Source organism: Cetorhinus maximus, chromosome 14 (assembly GCF_964194155.1).
Source record: "Cetorhinus maximus chromosome 14, sCetMax3.hap1.1, whole genome shotgun sequence".
In the NCBI taxonomy this organism is placed as follows: domain Eukaryota; kingdom Metazoa; phylum Chordata; class Chondrichthyes; order Lamniformes; family Cetorhinidae; genus Cetorhinus; species Cetorhinus maximus.
This window is the reverse complement of record NC_135892.1, coordinates 37,714,675-37,729,110: the sequence shown is the minus strand read 5'-3', so window position 1 is coordinate 37,729,110 and position 14,436 is coordinate 37,714,675. Positions and strand designations below refer to the sequence as shown.

The window sequence follows — 14,436 nt, the reverse complement described above, 5'->3', positions numbered from 1 at the left end:
CGATTGGATTTGCCCAGATCTCGGGTTTCCCACAGGTGCAGGGGGCCACCAACTGCACCCACATGGTGCTCAGATCTCCATCACAATACACGGTCAACTATGTGAACCGCAAGGGATTCCATTTGCTTAATGTGCAGCTGGTGTGCGATCACCTCAAACGCATCCTGCAGGTCTGCACACAGTTTCCAGGGAGTGTGCGCGACTCCTACAATCTAAGTCGGTCATAGATCCCTGACGTCTTCCAGGGTCCACAGGGTCTGCTGGGATGGCTCCCCAGGGACAAGGGCTACCGGAAGAGGACGTGGCCGATGACACCCGTGCAGCTGCCTCAGAGTGCAGCAAAGCAAAGGCATAACGAGGCTCATGCTGTAATTTGCAACTTGGTGGAGCAAACCATCGGGATGCTGGAAATGAGATTCTGGTGCCTGGACTGGTCCGATGGAGTCCTGCAATACAGTCAGAGGGTGTCACGCATTGTCGTCGCCTGCTGCGCCCTTTACAACCTGATACTACAATGGGGAGAGGAGCTGGCTGAGGAGCAGAAGCAGGAGGATGTCGATGGTGATGAAGGTGAGGTCCTCAAAGGCGACGATGTTGGTGATGAGGCCCTCTCACCGGCCAGATGAGACAGGCGCGCTTGGGAGGCCATCACAGCTACTAAATTTGTGGAGGATGATGATGACATGCAATGTGAGAATCTTATGGTGCCTCCTCACTGCACCTATGAATGTTTGACTCCAGTCAGGCCTATGGCAACGCACATACCCTCTGTGATAATGCTCCTGTCATGGAGATGCAGTGGAGGCTCTAATAGTTGCTTGATTGCAGGAGGATATTGACAACATGCAGTAAGGACACTCCACAGACCTTCACATAACCTCTGAGAATGTGACTCCTCTCTGTCTGAGGGCAGCTTGTCTGCGCTCTATGATCAGGTTCATATCATAGAGATTGCAGCCACAAAACTTTAAAAACCTTCTTAAAAAAATCCTTAGTCCGCGTTCAGCACCTGAGCCCTTCAGGAGCACAGCAAACTGGTCACAGATGCTGAAAAGATGGGGGCCAGTCCCATCTTGAAGGTGCTGAGAGCAAACAGAGATAATGAGAAAATTCTGTGACACCTGCCCATGACATTCTGGCAGGAATGACAAGCACCATATAGGTGCAGGCATCACTAATGTGTCCAGGGAATGTGACGCCAGACCATCACTTTGGCTGAAGGCTGCTCAAAGCACAGGGAAGAGGCCCTGTACTGAGACACCTGCCTCTATCTTGTGCAGAAAGGTTTCATGGGTGACACGACCACTGCTCATCAGAACAAGGAGCCATGGGCAGGGAGACATTCTTGGGTGTTTATTTATAACAGTGAACATTATATACAAGTGATTAACACCCGTGCCCAGGCTGTACAACCACATCTTCTTAACCTTCCTAACCCTAACCCTGTCTTGGTGCTCCCCGACACCCACAGCGGAGGTGGAGGCAGCCAGTTGACTGCTACGCCCTGAGTATAATGACCTTGACAGGCCTCCTCTGGAGGCCCATGGCCTGGAGAGGCCCAGCCTGCTTTCAGGGACCTGCTGTGTGGCAGTGGCACCCTCCTCAAGCTGCGGGGCTGGAGCTGCTGGGGTCACAGGAATAGGGGATTCAGATGGGCTGGACACTCCCGCAGTCATCTGGATGGATGACCACAGGGTGTGTACCTGCTGATCCTCTTCCCTATGGGTGCCCAAGGGCACCTGGCTGACTCCTTGAGGAGAAGGGGTAGTTGGAGTGAGATTGAGCACTCCTCTCGCATACACACTGTTGGAGTCCAAGTATGGCATCAGCGATGGAGTTCAGCCCGTGCAGCAATGCAGGAACGATGTCCTGGACCAAGATCTCCATGGCAGCCGCCATCCTACCAGTGTTGACCAGTGTGTTGGCATGCCAGTGCTATCACCTCAGCCTGAAGGCGGACAGACTCCTCCATCATGCCTTGCAATCTGAGGAGTGCAACAAAATCCCTTCCTGATGTTCCCAAGCTTGCCTTTACAGCTCCAGCAACTATGACATGACCAAGTCCAGAGCTTATCGCTTCGGACTCAACAAATTTCTGGCCTCAAGCAGTCCTCCGAGTGCCGGACACCTGGGAAGCCCCTGCTGTCACCTGTTGTGGATCAGAAAGTGAGTTGCGCTCACCAGATCGTGATCCCGAGGCTATTCTAAAGCTAGGTCCCACCGAGGTGTGTGTCTCTGCACTGGTGGAGGGTGTGGGTGAGCACTGTGACAGGACTTCAAGGAGGGTGCCTTCAGGTTCCTCTTCAGAGGTTTCTTCGGGACTTGATTGGAGGCCCTGGGTCGTGGACTCCGTCGGCTGTTCGGCAGATGTGCCCAGGAAAGCGAGGGGAGATAATTAGTGCATGGAAGTGGCCTGTGAAACAGGGCACATCACTCACAGCATGGTTGTCTGATGGATGCTGTACTGCTGGATCCTCACTTGGTAGAGCAGCGCCAACCTCACCGTCAACACAGGAATGGTCCAGGTTTTCGCCGGCCAGCTGGGTGGCTCTGTTTTCGAAGTCTGTGAGGACTTTGATTTCAGGCATTCCTCCACCGGTAAGCAGCCTCGTGTGCCAGCTCGTCCTGCACAAGTAGAGATGGACAGAGTGTAAGCAAGACACCTGCCAGGCCAGATAATAAATATGCCTGGCATGTGCGGGTGGCGAGTGGTCCCACGGACGGGGTGAGGGCAATGAAACTGAGCATGAGTGTGTGAATGGTAATATCCCTTGAACTTGAATCTAGAACTAGGGGTCGCTGTTTAAAAATAAGGGGTCGCTCATTTAAGAGAGAGATGAGGAGAATTTTTTTCTCTCAGAGGAGTCATGAGTCTTTGGAACTGTCTTCCTCAAAAGGTGGCGGAAGCAGAGGCTATGAATATTTTTGAGGCAGAGCTAGTTAGATTCTTGATTAACAAGGGGGTGAAAGATTATTGGGTGTAGGCAGGAATGTGGGGTTGAGGTTACATTCAGATCAGCCATGATCCTTACTGAATGGTGGAACAGGCTCGAGGGGCCGAGTGGTCTACTCCTGCTCCTAATTCGTATGTTCGTATGTATGACAATGAGTGTGGGCCCTGTGGATTGTGATGAATTTGTGACTGTGTGAGTTGAGGGTGATGACAAGAGTGAATTATCCTGATAAAACGGAGATCATCATTCATCCTCTTGTGGTTGTCCTCTTTTGCAGGTTGTTTGCACTGATCACCGCTACCGCCACCTCCCAAGCCTGATTAGTGAGGTTGCTGCCCATCCTGCGGCCAGAGTGGGGGGTAAAGGGCATCACGGTGAGCCTCCCTGGTGTCCAAAAGGTGCTGGAGAGACGCATCATTGAACCTGGGGGCTGCAGTCTTTCAGGGCCATGTCTTCTTTGCAGCAATCGTGGGCTGGAAGCACTGATTTGTGCGCGTGTGACTGGACTTTAAATATGGCACGTGGCGTGCTGAACCGGCGAGGTGATGGCATGACAGGCAAATGAGAGCCCGCCCGCCATGGAACCAGCATGCTTCCCAGGAACGCATAATTAACGTGGCAGGTTTGGGACAATACAGCGTGAAAAGCTGCCATTGCTGCTGGTGGGTAAAACGTTGTTTTACCCACCCGCTACTGCACTTAGTGCAAATCTGGGACTATTCTGCCCAAGATCTTTATCATTCTTCAGTGTCGGGATAGTGGGCAAGGGGATCACAAAAGGTGCTCTTGATTCTACAGCCCAGATAACCAAGAAAATTGGTAAAAGTTTTCGTAGGTTACCGGTGCAGAACCATTCAAATATCTGAAATTAGCAAACTATTAAAAGGGTCATCATTTCAAGTCTTCACAAGCAAACATGCACTTTACATCAACCTTGGAAAAAAAACTACACAGCTCTAGCATTGGCCATACATAATCCATGCAACTCGATCTCATTAAGACAAGCTCTGTGAAACAAATTGTGTTACCTTAGGTCTGTAGTAAACACTCTGAGATTAAGAATTTGATTATTTCTCAAGAATTCAGGCTATTGTGAATATAGATTGCCTTTAAGGCAATGAAAACTACAGCTGTAGTATCAGCAACTCTCTGTAAGGCACAAAAGCATTAACTGCTGCAGGCTTTGGGAGGTCATCAAACCCTTGTGCAAATAAAACTAACCCTTATTGGGTTTTGAATTTAAAAGTTAAGCTCATAGATTAGTTCCAAAATAGTTTATGTGGTACTAGTTTGTTACAATGAGATTCCATAGCACAATGGTCGCTTTTGTATAGTACAAAAAAAGCACAAATCTAGTGTATCATGTCAGAATTCTCAAGTATGTAAGATAATTAACAACTCTTCATAAACCTTAGAAATGTCTAAGTATATGTATTTATAAACCATAAGTATTTCTATCAAGAGGCATAAATAAAGAATGCGAGGTTTTCCATTAGAATGAGATAGTTTCTGGAGCCATGTAAAAATCATTGTGAATTTTTATAAAGGTGCCTTAAGCAACACAAAAGACATATATTTACAATAAAACATTTTTGAATGGATGCTATTGCAATACAAAGTCAGCTCAAAGTAATCAACGATGCTGGCAGAAATGTGAATTTTGAGAGTCATTGAAGTTCAGCTTTCATTTCGAAAACATGCAAATGAAGGCCATGCTTTTTTTAAACTCCAAAAAAAAACTAAACTCACCATAAGCATGTTTTTTTCCCTACTGCCAACTCTAATAATTCAGATGTTATTTTAGATCTATCAAGTTAGGAACCGACATTAGTATATACCTGCAAAATGCTGCCCTAATACAATCAAACAAGCTGGTTTTGCAAGCAAAATCAACAGCAACTGAGGAACATAATCCCATTAAATTCACCACTTCAGTTTTCCAAATGTCTACCCATGTTTCCAATCCCTTGGCCCCCTGCTATTTCTCATCTACATGCTGCCCCTTCCCGATATCATCTGAAACCACAACAACCACAATACATTTATACCAACAGCACTAATGTATTTCACCACAACCTCTCTTGACTCCTCCACTATCTCTGATTCACCACACTGCTTGTCTGACATCTAATACTGCACGAGCAGAAATTTCCATCAACTAAGTGGCAAGACTAAAGCTACTGTCTTTGGTCCCTGTCACAAACTCTGCTCCCTGACCAACGTTTCCTAATTACCCTTGAGAAAGCGGTGGTAAGCCACCTTCTTCAACTGCTGAAGTTCATATGGTGTAGGTACATCTAAAGCACTGTTAGGAACAAAGTTCCAGGTTTTTGATCCAACAGCAGTGAAGAAACGACAATCTAATCAGGATGGTGTGTGGCTTGGAGGGGAACTTGGAGGTGGTGTTGTTTCCATGTGACTGCTATATCACTGTTCTTTCACTGTAGCTGGGTCAAAAACCTGGAACTTCCTTCCTAACAGCGCTTTAGGTGTACCTTCACCACATGGACTTCAGCAATTGAAGAAGGTGGCTCATCACCACCTGTTCAAGGGTAATCAGAGATGGACAACAAATGCTGGCCTTGCCAGCGACACCCATGCCTGATGAACATTTAAAATAAAGTTAGGCAGTGTTACAAAGTATAAGCAGGCAGTCTTGGTGATGGAGCGAATGTGGTTGGAAGCTTGTCCTTCCAGGTGGTAGAGGGTGTGGGTTTGGAAGGTGCTGTCAAAGAAGCTTTGGCATGTTGCTGCGGAGAATCTTGTAAATCGTACACTCTGCTGCCAATGTATGCCGATGATGGAGACAGTGAATGTTTAAAGGTGGTGGATGAAGAGCTGATCAAGCAGGTTGTTTTGCCTTGGATAGTTTAGAACCTCTTGAGTGTTGTTGAAGCTGCACTCATCCAGGCAAGTGGACACTATTACATCAAACCCCTGACTTGTGCTTTGTAGACAATGGACAAGCTTTGGGGAGCCAGGGGTTACATTACTTGCCACAGAATTCCCAGCCTCTGACCTGCTCCCGAGTCAGCTATTCTGTCACTGAAACTATCGTTCATGCCATTGTTACCTCTAGACTTGAGAATGCTTCCACCTGACATAAACGTGTTCTGATCCAAAACTCTGCTGTCCATGTCTAAACTTACAACAAGTCTTCTTACTCCCATCACCCATGTGCTTGCTGGTCTACACTGGCTCTCAGTACAACAATACCTCAATTTTGAAATACTCATCCTTGCTTTCAAATCCCTCCATGGGTTCACTCCTCCCTAACTCTAACTTCCCTTCAGCTACATAAAAGCTTTTGAGATCTCAGCACTCCATCAATTCCAGTCTCTTGCATCACCCTGATTTAGATCGTTCACAATGGGCAGCTGTACTTTCGGCTACATAGGCCCTGAACTCTGGATTCCCTCCCATAACCTCTCCCACCTCTCTCTCCTCCGTTAAGGTGCTCTTTAACCAAGCTTTTGGTCACATGTCCTGGTAGCTCCTTCTGTGGTTCAGCATCAAAAAACGTATTTGTTGACAATGTTCACTTAGCATCTTGGGACATTTTAACATCAAAGGCATTATATAAATGCAAGTTGTTGTTGGTGAAAATAAAAAGTCAGTAAATTGCACAAATAAGAAGAAATAAAACGGCATAATATTTTTTAAAATGTTGCATCCCCAAATCCACTCCAGAATTACATGCAATGGTACAACTGTTTTATTGATGGGCAAGCAGAAAGATTAGATGAAGTGATATGACGATTGAGTCCCATACCTGACATAGTACTCTCATACTTCGAGTAGGCTTTAAAAGAAGAAAGCACAGGTTTACAAAAAAAACAGTTGTCACACTTGAGGACAGCAAAGGAATAGGAACTACTGGAGCATTCCTAAACAGCTCTCTGCCGTTCACATTTCTTGCTTCCCCTTTCCCCTCCCACCAACCTGCCCATCCAACCAAGTCAGTATTTTGCCATGCACTCAGCTGTCTCTGATGTCCTATAACATACAAGAACACAATTCATTCCTGACTAATTTTAATTAGAAAAATCAGCAGTCATAAAGAACACCTTGCTTTGTCAGGTACTGAAAGAGAAAGAGAGTAAGGGGAAGCAGAAAGAAGGTGCTTATGGCAAATGTCAGGCGGTTAATAAAACAACTGAGAACCTGGCTGAATATAGAAATCACAGAAGGGAAGTGGAAAAAGAAATGAGAGGCAAAGAGAGAGCATGAGAAAAGGCTGGAAGCTAACATAAAAAGGTAATCCAAAAGTCTTTTATAGGCATATGAATAGTAATGGGTAGTAACAGGAGGGGTGAAGCTGATTAAGGACCACAAAGGGGGTCTAGGCATGGAGTCGGAGGCTGAGGTAGTAAACGAGTGCTTTGTATCTGTCTTTACTAAGCTCAAATCATGGTGAAAGAGGAGATAGTCGAGACACTGGATGGGCTAAAAATTGATAAAGAGGAGCTGTTAAATAGGCTGGCTGTACTTAAGGTTGATAAATCACCAGGACCAGATGGTATGCATCCCTTCCCCATATTGAGGGAAGAAAGGAAGGAAATTGCAGAGACATTGGTCATTATCTTCTAAATCTCCTTATATACACGAGAGATGCCAGAGGGCTGGAGAATCGTAAATGTTAAAACACTTTTTTTTTAACAAGGATGTAAGGATAAACCCAGCACCTTCAGGCCAGTCAGTTTAATGTCAATAGTGGGAAAGCTTTCAGAAATAATAATCCAGGATAAAAATCATCATTTGGACAAGTGTGGATTAATGAAGGAAAGACAGCAGTTTTCTTAAAAGTTAATCATGTATAACTAACTTAGAATTTTGGTAGTATAGAACTTGAGTATTGCTGAAAAAAGAGACATGCTGTCAAAGCTTTTCATCTTGCACTCATCAGGACAGACGTAAGAATGCCACATTTCAAAAGGAACAATAATTTATACTGCATGAGAAAAGGGGTGCTGATTGGTTGGCAAGTCAACTGTGTGCTTGAAACATTACCATGGCAAATGCACCAGGGAACTATTGTCCCCCATGTTTTTGTTTATTAAAAAAAGGACACATGTCTAGGTATATTCTTTTTGCTTGCAGAGGATAGGTCCCTGCATATGAATATATGTAGCTTCTAGAAAGCATAAGTGAGCTACATTGCGAGCACACCTGATAATTTTAAATTGGTTGTTAGTGTTTCTTAGCACACTCGGGATTGTTCAGCAAGTGCTGCCCAATCGCAAAATCATATCTGACATTGGACATTATGTTCTGCATTCTGCAAGTACAGCTTAGTTGAATACGGTCAGTACTTTGCCTATTGCAAACAGCTGACAGGATGTGCTGTTTGATATGATTCACCAGTCATTAAGGCGTATGTCCTACATACTGGCATTGCACCTGTACTGAAATTTATATGCCACATTACTCATTTGCATTGTAGGCAGAACATCCTGATGGTTATCCTGATCAGATCACTGCTCATTGTGTATCGTGCATACTCACGGATAGGGTAAAGGTCGCCACTTGCTGACATGAAAAGTGACCAGTCTACCACAAATTACCCTGGAAGAGTAAAGTATCTCAAAAATTTGAGCAACAAGTGAAGCTAGCCATTTCACGCTGCTAATATGCAGTGGCAACATGAGTGGTGTTATTCACTAGCAGGATGCTGCCGTGAAGCCAAAATGACATTCTGTCTATCACACAAATTAGTCAAGCTCACAATGTAGCTCACTTACGCTTGCTAGAGCTACATATATTCATATGCAGAGGCCTGTAGGGAAAAAGAATATGTCCAGACATTGCACCTTTTTTGAATCAACAAAAGGGGGTGGTTGGAGTCTGGAACAAACTTCCTGAAAGGGAGGTGGAGGCAGGTTTGATAGAGGTATTCAAAAGGGGAATGGATTGCTACCTGAAAGGAGAGAATGCAAGGTTACTGGGATAAGGCAGGGGAGTGGGACTAGTAGAATGCTCTTTCAGAAAGCCAATGCAAACTCAATGGGCCAAATGACCTCCTTCTGCACTGTAAAGATACTGTGATACTGCGACACAATAGCTCCCTGGTGCATTCGCTCTGGCAATGGCTTGACCAGAGTTGACTTGCCAACCAATCAGCAAACTTTTCTCATGCAGTATAAATTGTTACTTCCTTTGAAATTTGGCATTGTATCTACCCTGATGGGTGCAAGATGAAAAGCTTCGGCAGCATGTCTCTTTTTCCAGCCAAAGCTTAAAATCAGAGAGTGGAAACAGAATGGGAGGTGGCCATTCGATCCTTTGTGTCCATGCCAGCTCTCTGCCAAACCAATTGAGGCAGTATAATTCCACTACCTTTTTCCCAAAGCCCTGCAAATCTTTGCTTTTCATATAATTATCAAATTCCCCTTTGAAAGGCACAATTGAATCTACCCCCACCATACTCTATTCTTCACCCTCTCCAATGCCTTCAAATCATTCCTAAAGTATGGTGCCCATATTTGGACATAATACTCCAGTTGATGCCAAACCAGTGTTTTATAAAGGTTCACCATTCCTTACTTTTGTACTCTGTCTATTTATAAAGCCCAGGATCCGTATACCTTATTAACTGCTTTCTCAACCTGCCCTGCCACCTTCAATAATTTATGCAGATATATCCCTAGGTCTCTGTCCCTGCATGCCCGTTAGAATTGTTTCCTTTATTTTACATTGCCTTTCATCGTTCCTCCACCTAAAATGTATCAATTCACACTTCTTTGCATTAAATACCATCTGCCTCATATCCGTCTATTCCACCAGCTTGTCAATGCCCTTTTGAAGTCTATCACCATTCTACACACAGTTCACAATACTTACGAATTTTGCATCATCTCAAAATTTTGAAATAGTACCGTGCATATGCAAATCTAGGTCATTAATATAGATCAAGAAAAAGAGTGATCCTAATATTGATCACTGGGGAATCCCACTACATACTGATTTCCAGTCCATAAAGCAACCGTTCACTACTACTGTCTCAGTACTGTCTTGTTCACAAAAAATTTTCAAATAATCATCCACAAAATAAGTAATCATGCTATCTAATAATACTTGGTTCATATTTTCTTTGATTGGCATGGTGTAACGTACAAATGACCACTGCTGAATGGCATTATGAGAATCAAATGCAACTCAATAAAACAGCACTATGTGCCATTTGTTGACAGCAACATCGCACAATCAGAGTACTCTATAAAAAGCAATTGAAATCAAGTACTCCTATGATGTTACAAAAACAGTAATCGTAACTTTTTGAGATTTGGGTTATCTTCAATATCGTCATTCTTGGCAACAATGGAGTGCTGAATGGCACAGTTTTGTTGTGTTGCTTGGTTTATAGAACAGCAGCATTTATTTTAAACTGTAAAATCATTTATAAGTCAAATGAAAGGTGATAATTTGTAAAATATCTGCCACCTTCTCTCCCTCTTATATTTTATCTATTATTTATACCTCGCAATCCTACCTTAAATTATTTCCATTTACTGCAACAAATTCTTCTTGAGCAATTTCTGCTAATTCAAAAATGTTCACCACGGGCTACCAAAAGTAGCGTTTAAACCCTTGCATTTACCATTCATAATTTACTGAAGTCTGAATTTATGACTGGACAGATCATGACTCAAATGCATATTTTCCTTAAAATCCTTTTCCATCCTCCATTTACTGACAATTTATTTAGGAAAATCCAATGTAATTAGACACCAAGACCAGAATGTTGAACTTTGGGTAGAATTAACCACGTTGATGCTACTAAAACTTGAGGAATAATACTCAATGAAAAGCCTCAAGTCATTAATTTACAATGCTTGTAATCTTTATCTTTTTTTGCTCAGATGGTAGCTGTTAATTACAGAGACCAATTAGGTGAAATGCTTACCAATGACACAATGTCCAATAGGAAGTCAACTAAGAGACAGAATTCAGGCAGAGAGTACTCTGACATTTCCTTGCCATGAGCTGTGGCCTGCAATCTTGCACTCAGTGTTCTCCTAATGAGGAAGGAAAATATACAATATAGCATGGTGTCTATGTGAATACAGGTTTGATTTTGCAAAACTATTAGTATACTCAGTTATAAACAACTCAATAAAATCGATACTATGGGTAGTGTCTCACAAATTTGAAGCCTTGCTAATTCTCTATGATCGAGAATACCCTTTTCAGCCAATCTTCAACTAATACTAATGAAAGGTATTGAATTGCACAAAAGGACTCACTGTACATAATTACCAGTACTACACAATGTAACCCATCATACCCCAAGACCTGTAAACTTTACTGCACTCAGTAAAATAACTAGATTTAAAAAGTCAAAGTTTTGCTTTAGCTCAACAAAATATAACAGGTAATTTCTTAGATTGCTCCTCTAACTCATCTTTTTCCTTTATTCTGGTATTCATGAAAAAATACCACTGTCAGATTCTGGGTGCTGTACATAAAGATGATCTAATAATTTCAAATTTGCTAGTTAGAACCCAACGCAAGAGTTTTATTGAACTTGCCAGGGGGATGAACGCAAGGAAGTAACAATAGAAAGAGAAAACAAGGATTGGAAACAACAAACAGCACTGGAGTGAGTAATAATACAGTATTATAATATAAAAGCAAAAAGCTGCGGATGCTGGAAATCCGAAACAAAAACAAAAATAAAAATACCTGGAAAAACTCAGCAGGCCTGACAGCTTCTGCGGAGAGGAATACAGTTAACATTTCAAGTCCGTATGACTCTTCAACAGAACTAAGAAAAAATAGAAGAGAGGTGAAATATAAGCTGGTTTAAGTGGCGGGGGGGACAGGTAGAGCTGGATAGAGGGTCAGTGATAGGTGGAGATTGCCAAAAGATGTCATAGACAAAAGGACAAAGAGGTGTTGATGGTGGTGATATTACTAAGAAATGTGCTAATAGGTGACATTAAGGGTAGAAAGCAGGACAAGCAAGGTACAAAACCCTAGTGGGGGTGGGGTGGGGGGAAGGGATCAAAATAGGCTAAAAGGTAGAGATAAAACAATGGATCGAAATACACTTAAAAATAATGGAAATAGGTGGGAAAAGAAAAATCTATATAAATTATTGGAAAAAAGGGGGATCGGAAAGGGGGTGGGGATGGAGGAGAGAGTTCGTGATCTAAAGTTGTTGAACTCAATATTCAGTCCGGAAGGCTGTAAAGTGCCTAGTCGGAAGATGAGGTGTGCTCCACCAGTTTGCGTTGAACTTCACTGGAACATTGCAGCAGGCCAAGGACAGACATGTGGGCATGAAAGCAGGGTGGAGTGTTGAAATGGCAAGGTCAAATGGGAGGTCTGGATCATGCTTGCGGACAGACCGAAGGTGTTCCGCAAAGCGGTCACTCAGTCTGCGTTTGGTCTCTCCAATGTAGAGGAAATCGCATTGGGAACAGCAAATGCAGTAGACTAAATTGAGGGAAGTGCAAGTGAAACGCTGCTTCACTTGAAAGGAGTGTTTGGGCCCTTGGACGGTGAGGAGAGGGGAAGTAAAGGGGCAGGTGTTGCACCTTCTGCGGTTGCACGGGAAGGTGCCGTGGGAGGGGGTGTACTCCCGATTTCCAATAATTTATATAGATTTTTCTTTTCCCACCTATTTCCATTATTTTTAAATGTATTTCCATCCATTGTTTTATCTCTACCTTTTAGCCTATTTCGATCCCTTCCCCCCCACCCCACCCCCACTAGGGCTATCTGTACCTTGCTCGTCCTGCTTTCTACCCTTAATGTCACCTATTAGCACATTTCTTAGCTAATATCACCACCGTCATCACCTCTTTGTCCTTTTGTCTGTGACATGTTTTGGCTATCTCCACCTATCACTGGCCCTCTATCCAGCTCTACTTGTCCCACCCCCCCCTTAAACCAGCTTATATTTCACCTATTTTTTCTTAGTTCTGTTGAAGAATCATACGGACTCGAAACGTTAACTACTCCTCTCCACAGATGCTGTCAGACCTGCTAAGTTTTTCCAGGTATTTTTATTTTTGTTTTGGAATAATACAGTATTAAGTGGGTTCAGACCAAACAGAGAATGCAAAAAGATCTAAGATAGGTTTGCATGTAGGTAATTGCACAAGTATGGTAAATAAGGTGGTCAGCTGTAGGCACAGATAGTCAAATCAGTATATGACGTTGTGGTGATAACAGATAACTGGCTCCAAACACAGCAGGAATGGGTACTAAATAAAAGCAAAGAACTGCGGATGCTGGAAATCCAAAACAAAAACGAAAATACCTGCTGAGTTTTTCCAGGTATTTTTGTTTTTGTTATGGGTACTAAATAATCCTGGATATAAGGTTTTCAGGAAACTCTGGGAAGGAAAGAAAGGGGGAGGGTAGCAGTGTTGATTAAGGAGAATGTTGTAGTGCTGGAGAGAGTGTATGTCCCGGAGGGGAGAAGGACAGAGCCTATTTGGTTACAGCTAAGCAACAATTGAGGTGCTATTACATTACTGGGTATATTCTATAGTTCTATAGACCACTGACTAGTGGGATGGAAATGGAGGAGCAAAGGCAAAACACTGTGGATGCTGGAAATCTGAAATAAAAATAGAAAATTCTGGAAATACTCAGCATGTCGGGCAATATCTGTGGCGAAAGGGAAAAAGGTAATGTTTCAGGTCTGTGGCCTTTCATCAGAACAGTTTTGACCTGTTGAGTATTGCCAGCATTTTCTGCTTTTATTATATAAGGAAAAAAATTTCAGGGAAATTACAAAGAGGTGCAAGAACCATAGAGTAGTGATAGTGGAAGTCTTCAATTACCCTAGCATAGACTGAAATAGTACTGTAATAGTGTATAGGGCAGAGAGAGGGAAGAATTCCCGAGGTATTTTCAGAACTTTCTTGATCAGTACATCTCCAACCCAATGAGGCAAGAGGTCTCACTGGATGATTCTGGGGAATGAGGTGGGTCAAGCAGAGCAAGTTTTAGTCCAGGAACATTTAGGAGACAGTGATCATAGTATCATGAGGTTTCGATTAATTATTGAAAAGTGCAAGGAGCAATCTAGAGTAAAAAAAGATTAATTGGAGGAGGGCCAATTTCAGCAAGTTCAGAACAGATCAGGCAGAGGTAACTTGGACTCCAAGATTGGCAGAGACACTATTAAGGAGGAGATGGCTTAGGGACAGTCTAGGTACATTCCCAAGAGGTGGAAAAGGTAGAGCAATCAAAGCCAGAGCTCTCTGGGCGACGAAGGAAATAGAGAGCAAGATGAAACAGAAAAAGGAGTATATGGCAGATATCAGGTTAACAATCAAGTGTGAACCAGGCTAAATATAGAAAGTTCAGAGGGGAAGTGAAAAGAGAAATAAAAGAGCAATGAGAGAGCATGAGAAAAGACTGGGAATCCAAAAATCTTCCAGAAGCTATAAATAGTCAGAGGTGGTATGGGGATATAAAGGAGGCCTAGGCGTGGAGGCAGTGGGCATGGGTAAGACACTACATT

At 43.2% G+C, this 14,436-nt stretch overlaps 1 protein-coding gene across 4 annotated transcripts in view; it reads right to left on the bottom strand.

Moving 5' to 3' along the window:
- dop1a (DOP1 leucine zipper like protein A) overlaps positions 1-14,436 on the bottom strand; it is a 366,113-nt gene that overhangs the window by 235,585 nt on the left and 116,092 nt on the right. For 2 of the 4 annotated variants that reach the window (XM_078556811.1, XM_078556812.1), the window contains exons 12-13: positions 10,858-10,969; positions 6,727-6,756 (exon numbers count right to left, since the gene is read on the bottom strand). In XM_078556811.1, the coding sequence (XP_078412937.1) occupies positions 6,727-6,756; positions 10,858-10,969 (142 nt within the window). The remainder of the gene's footprint in view (positions 1-6,726; positions 6,757-10,857; positions 10,970-14,436) is intronic. The other 2 variants (XM_078556813.1, XM_078556814.1) reach the window with 1 other exon arrangement.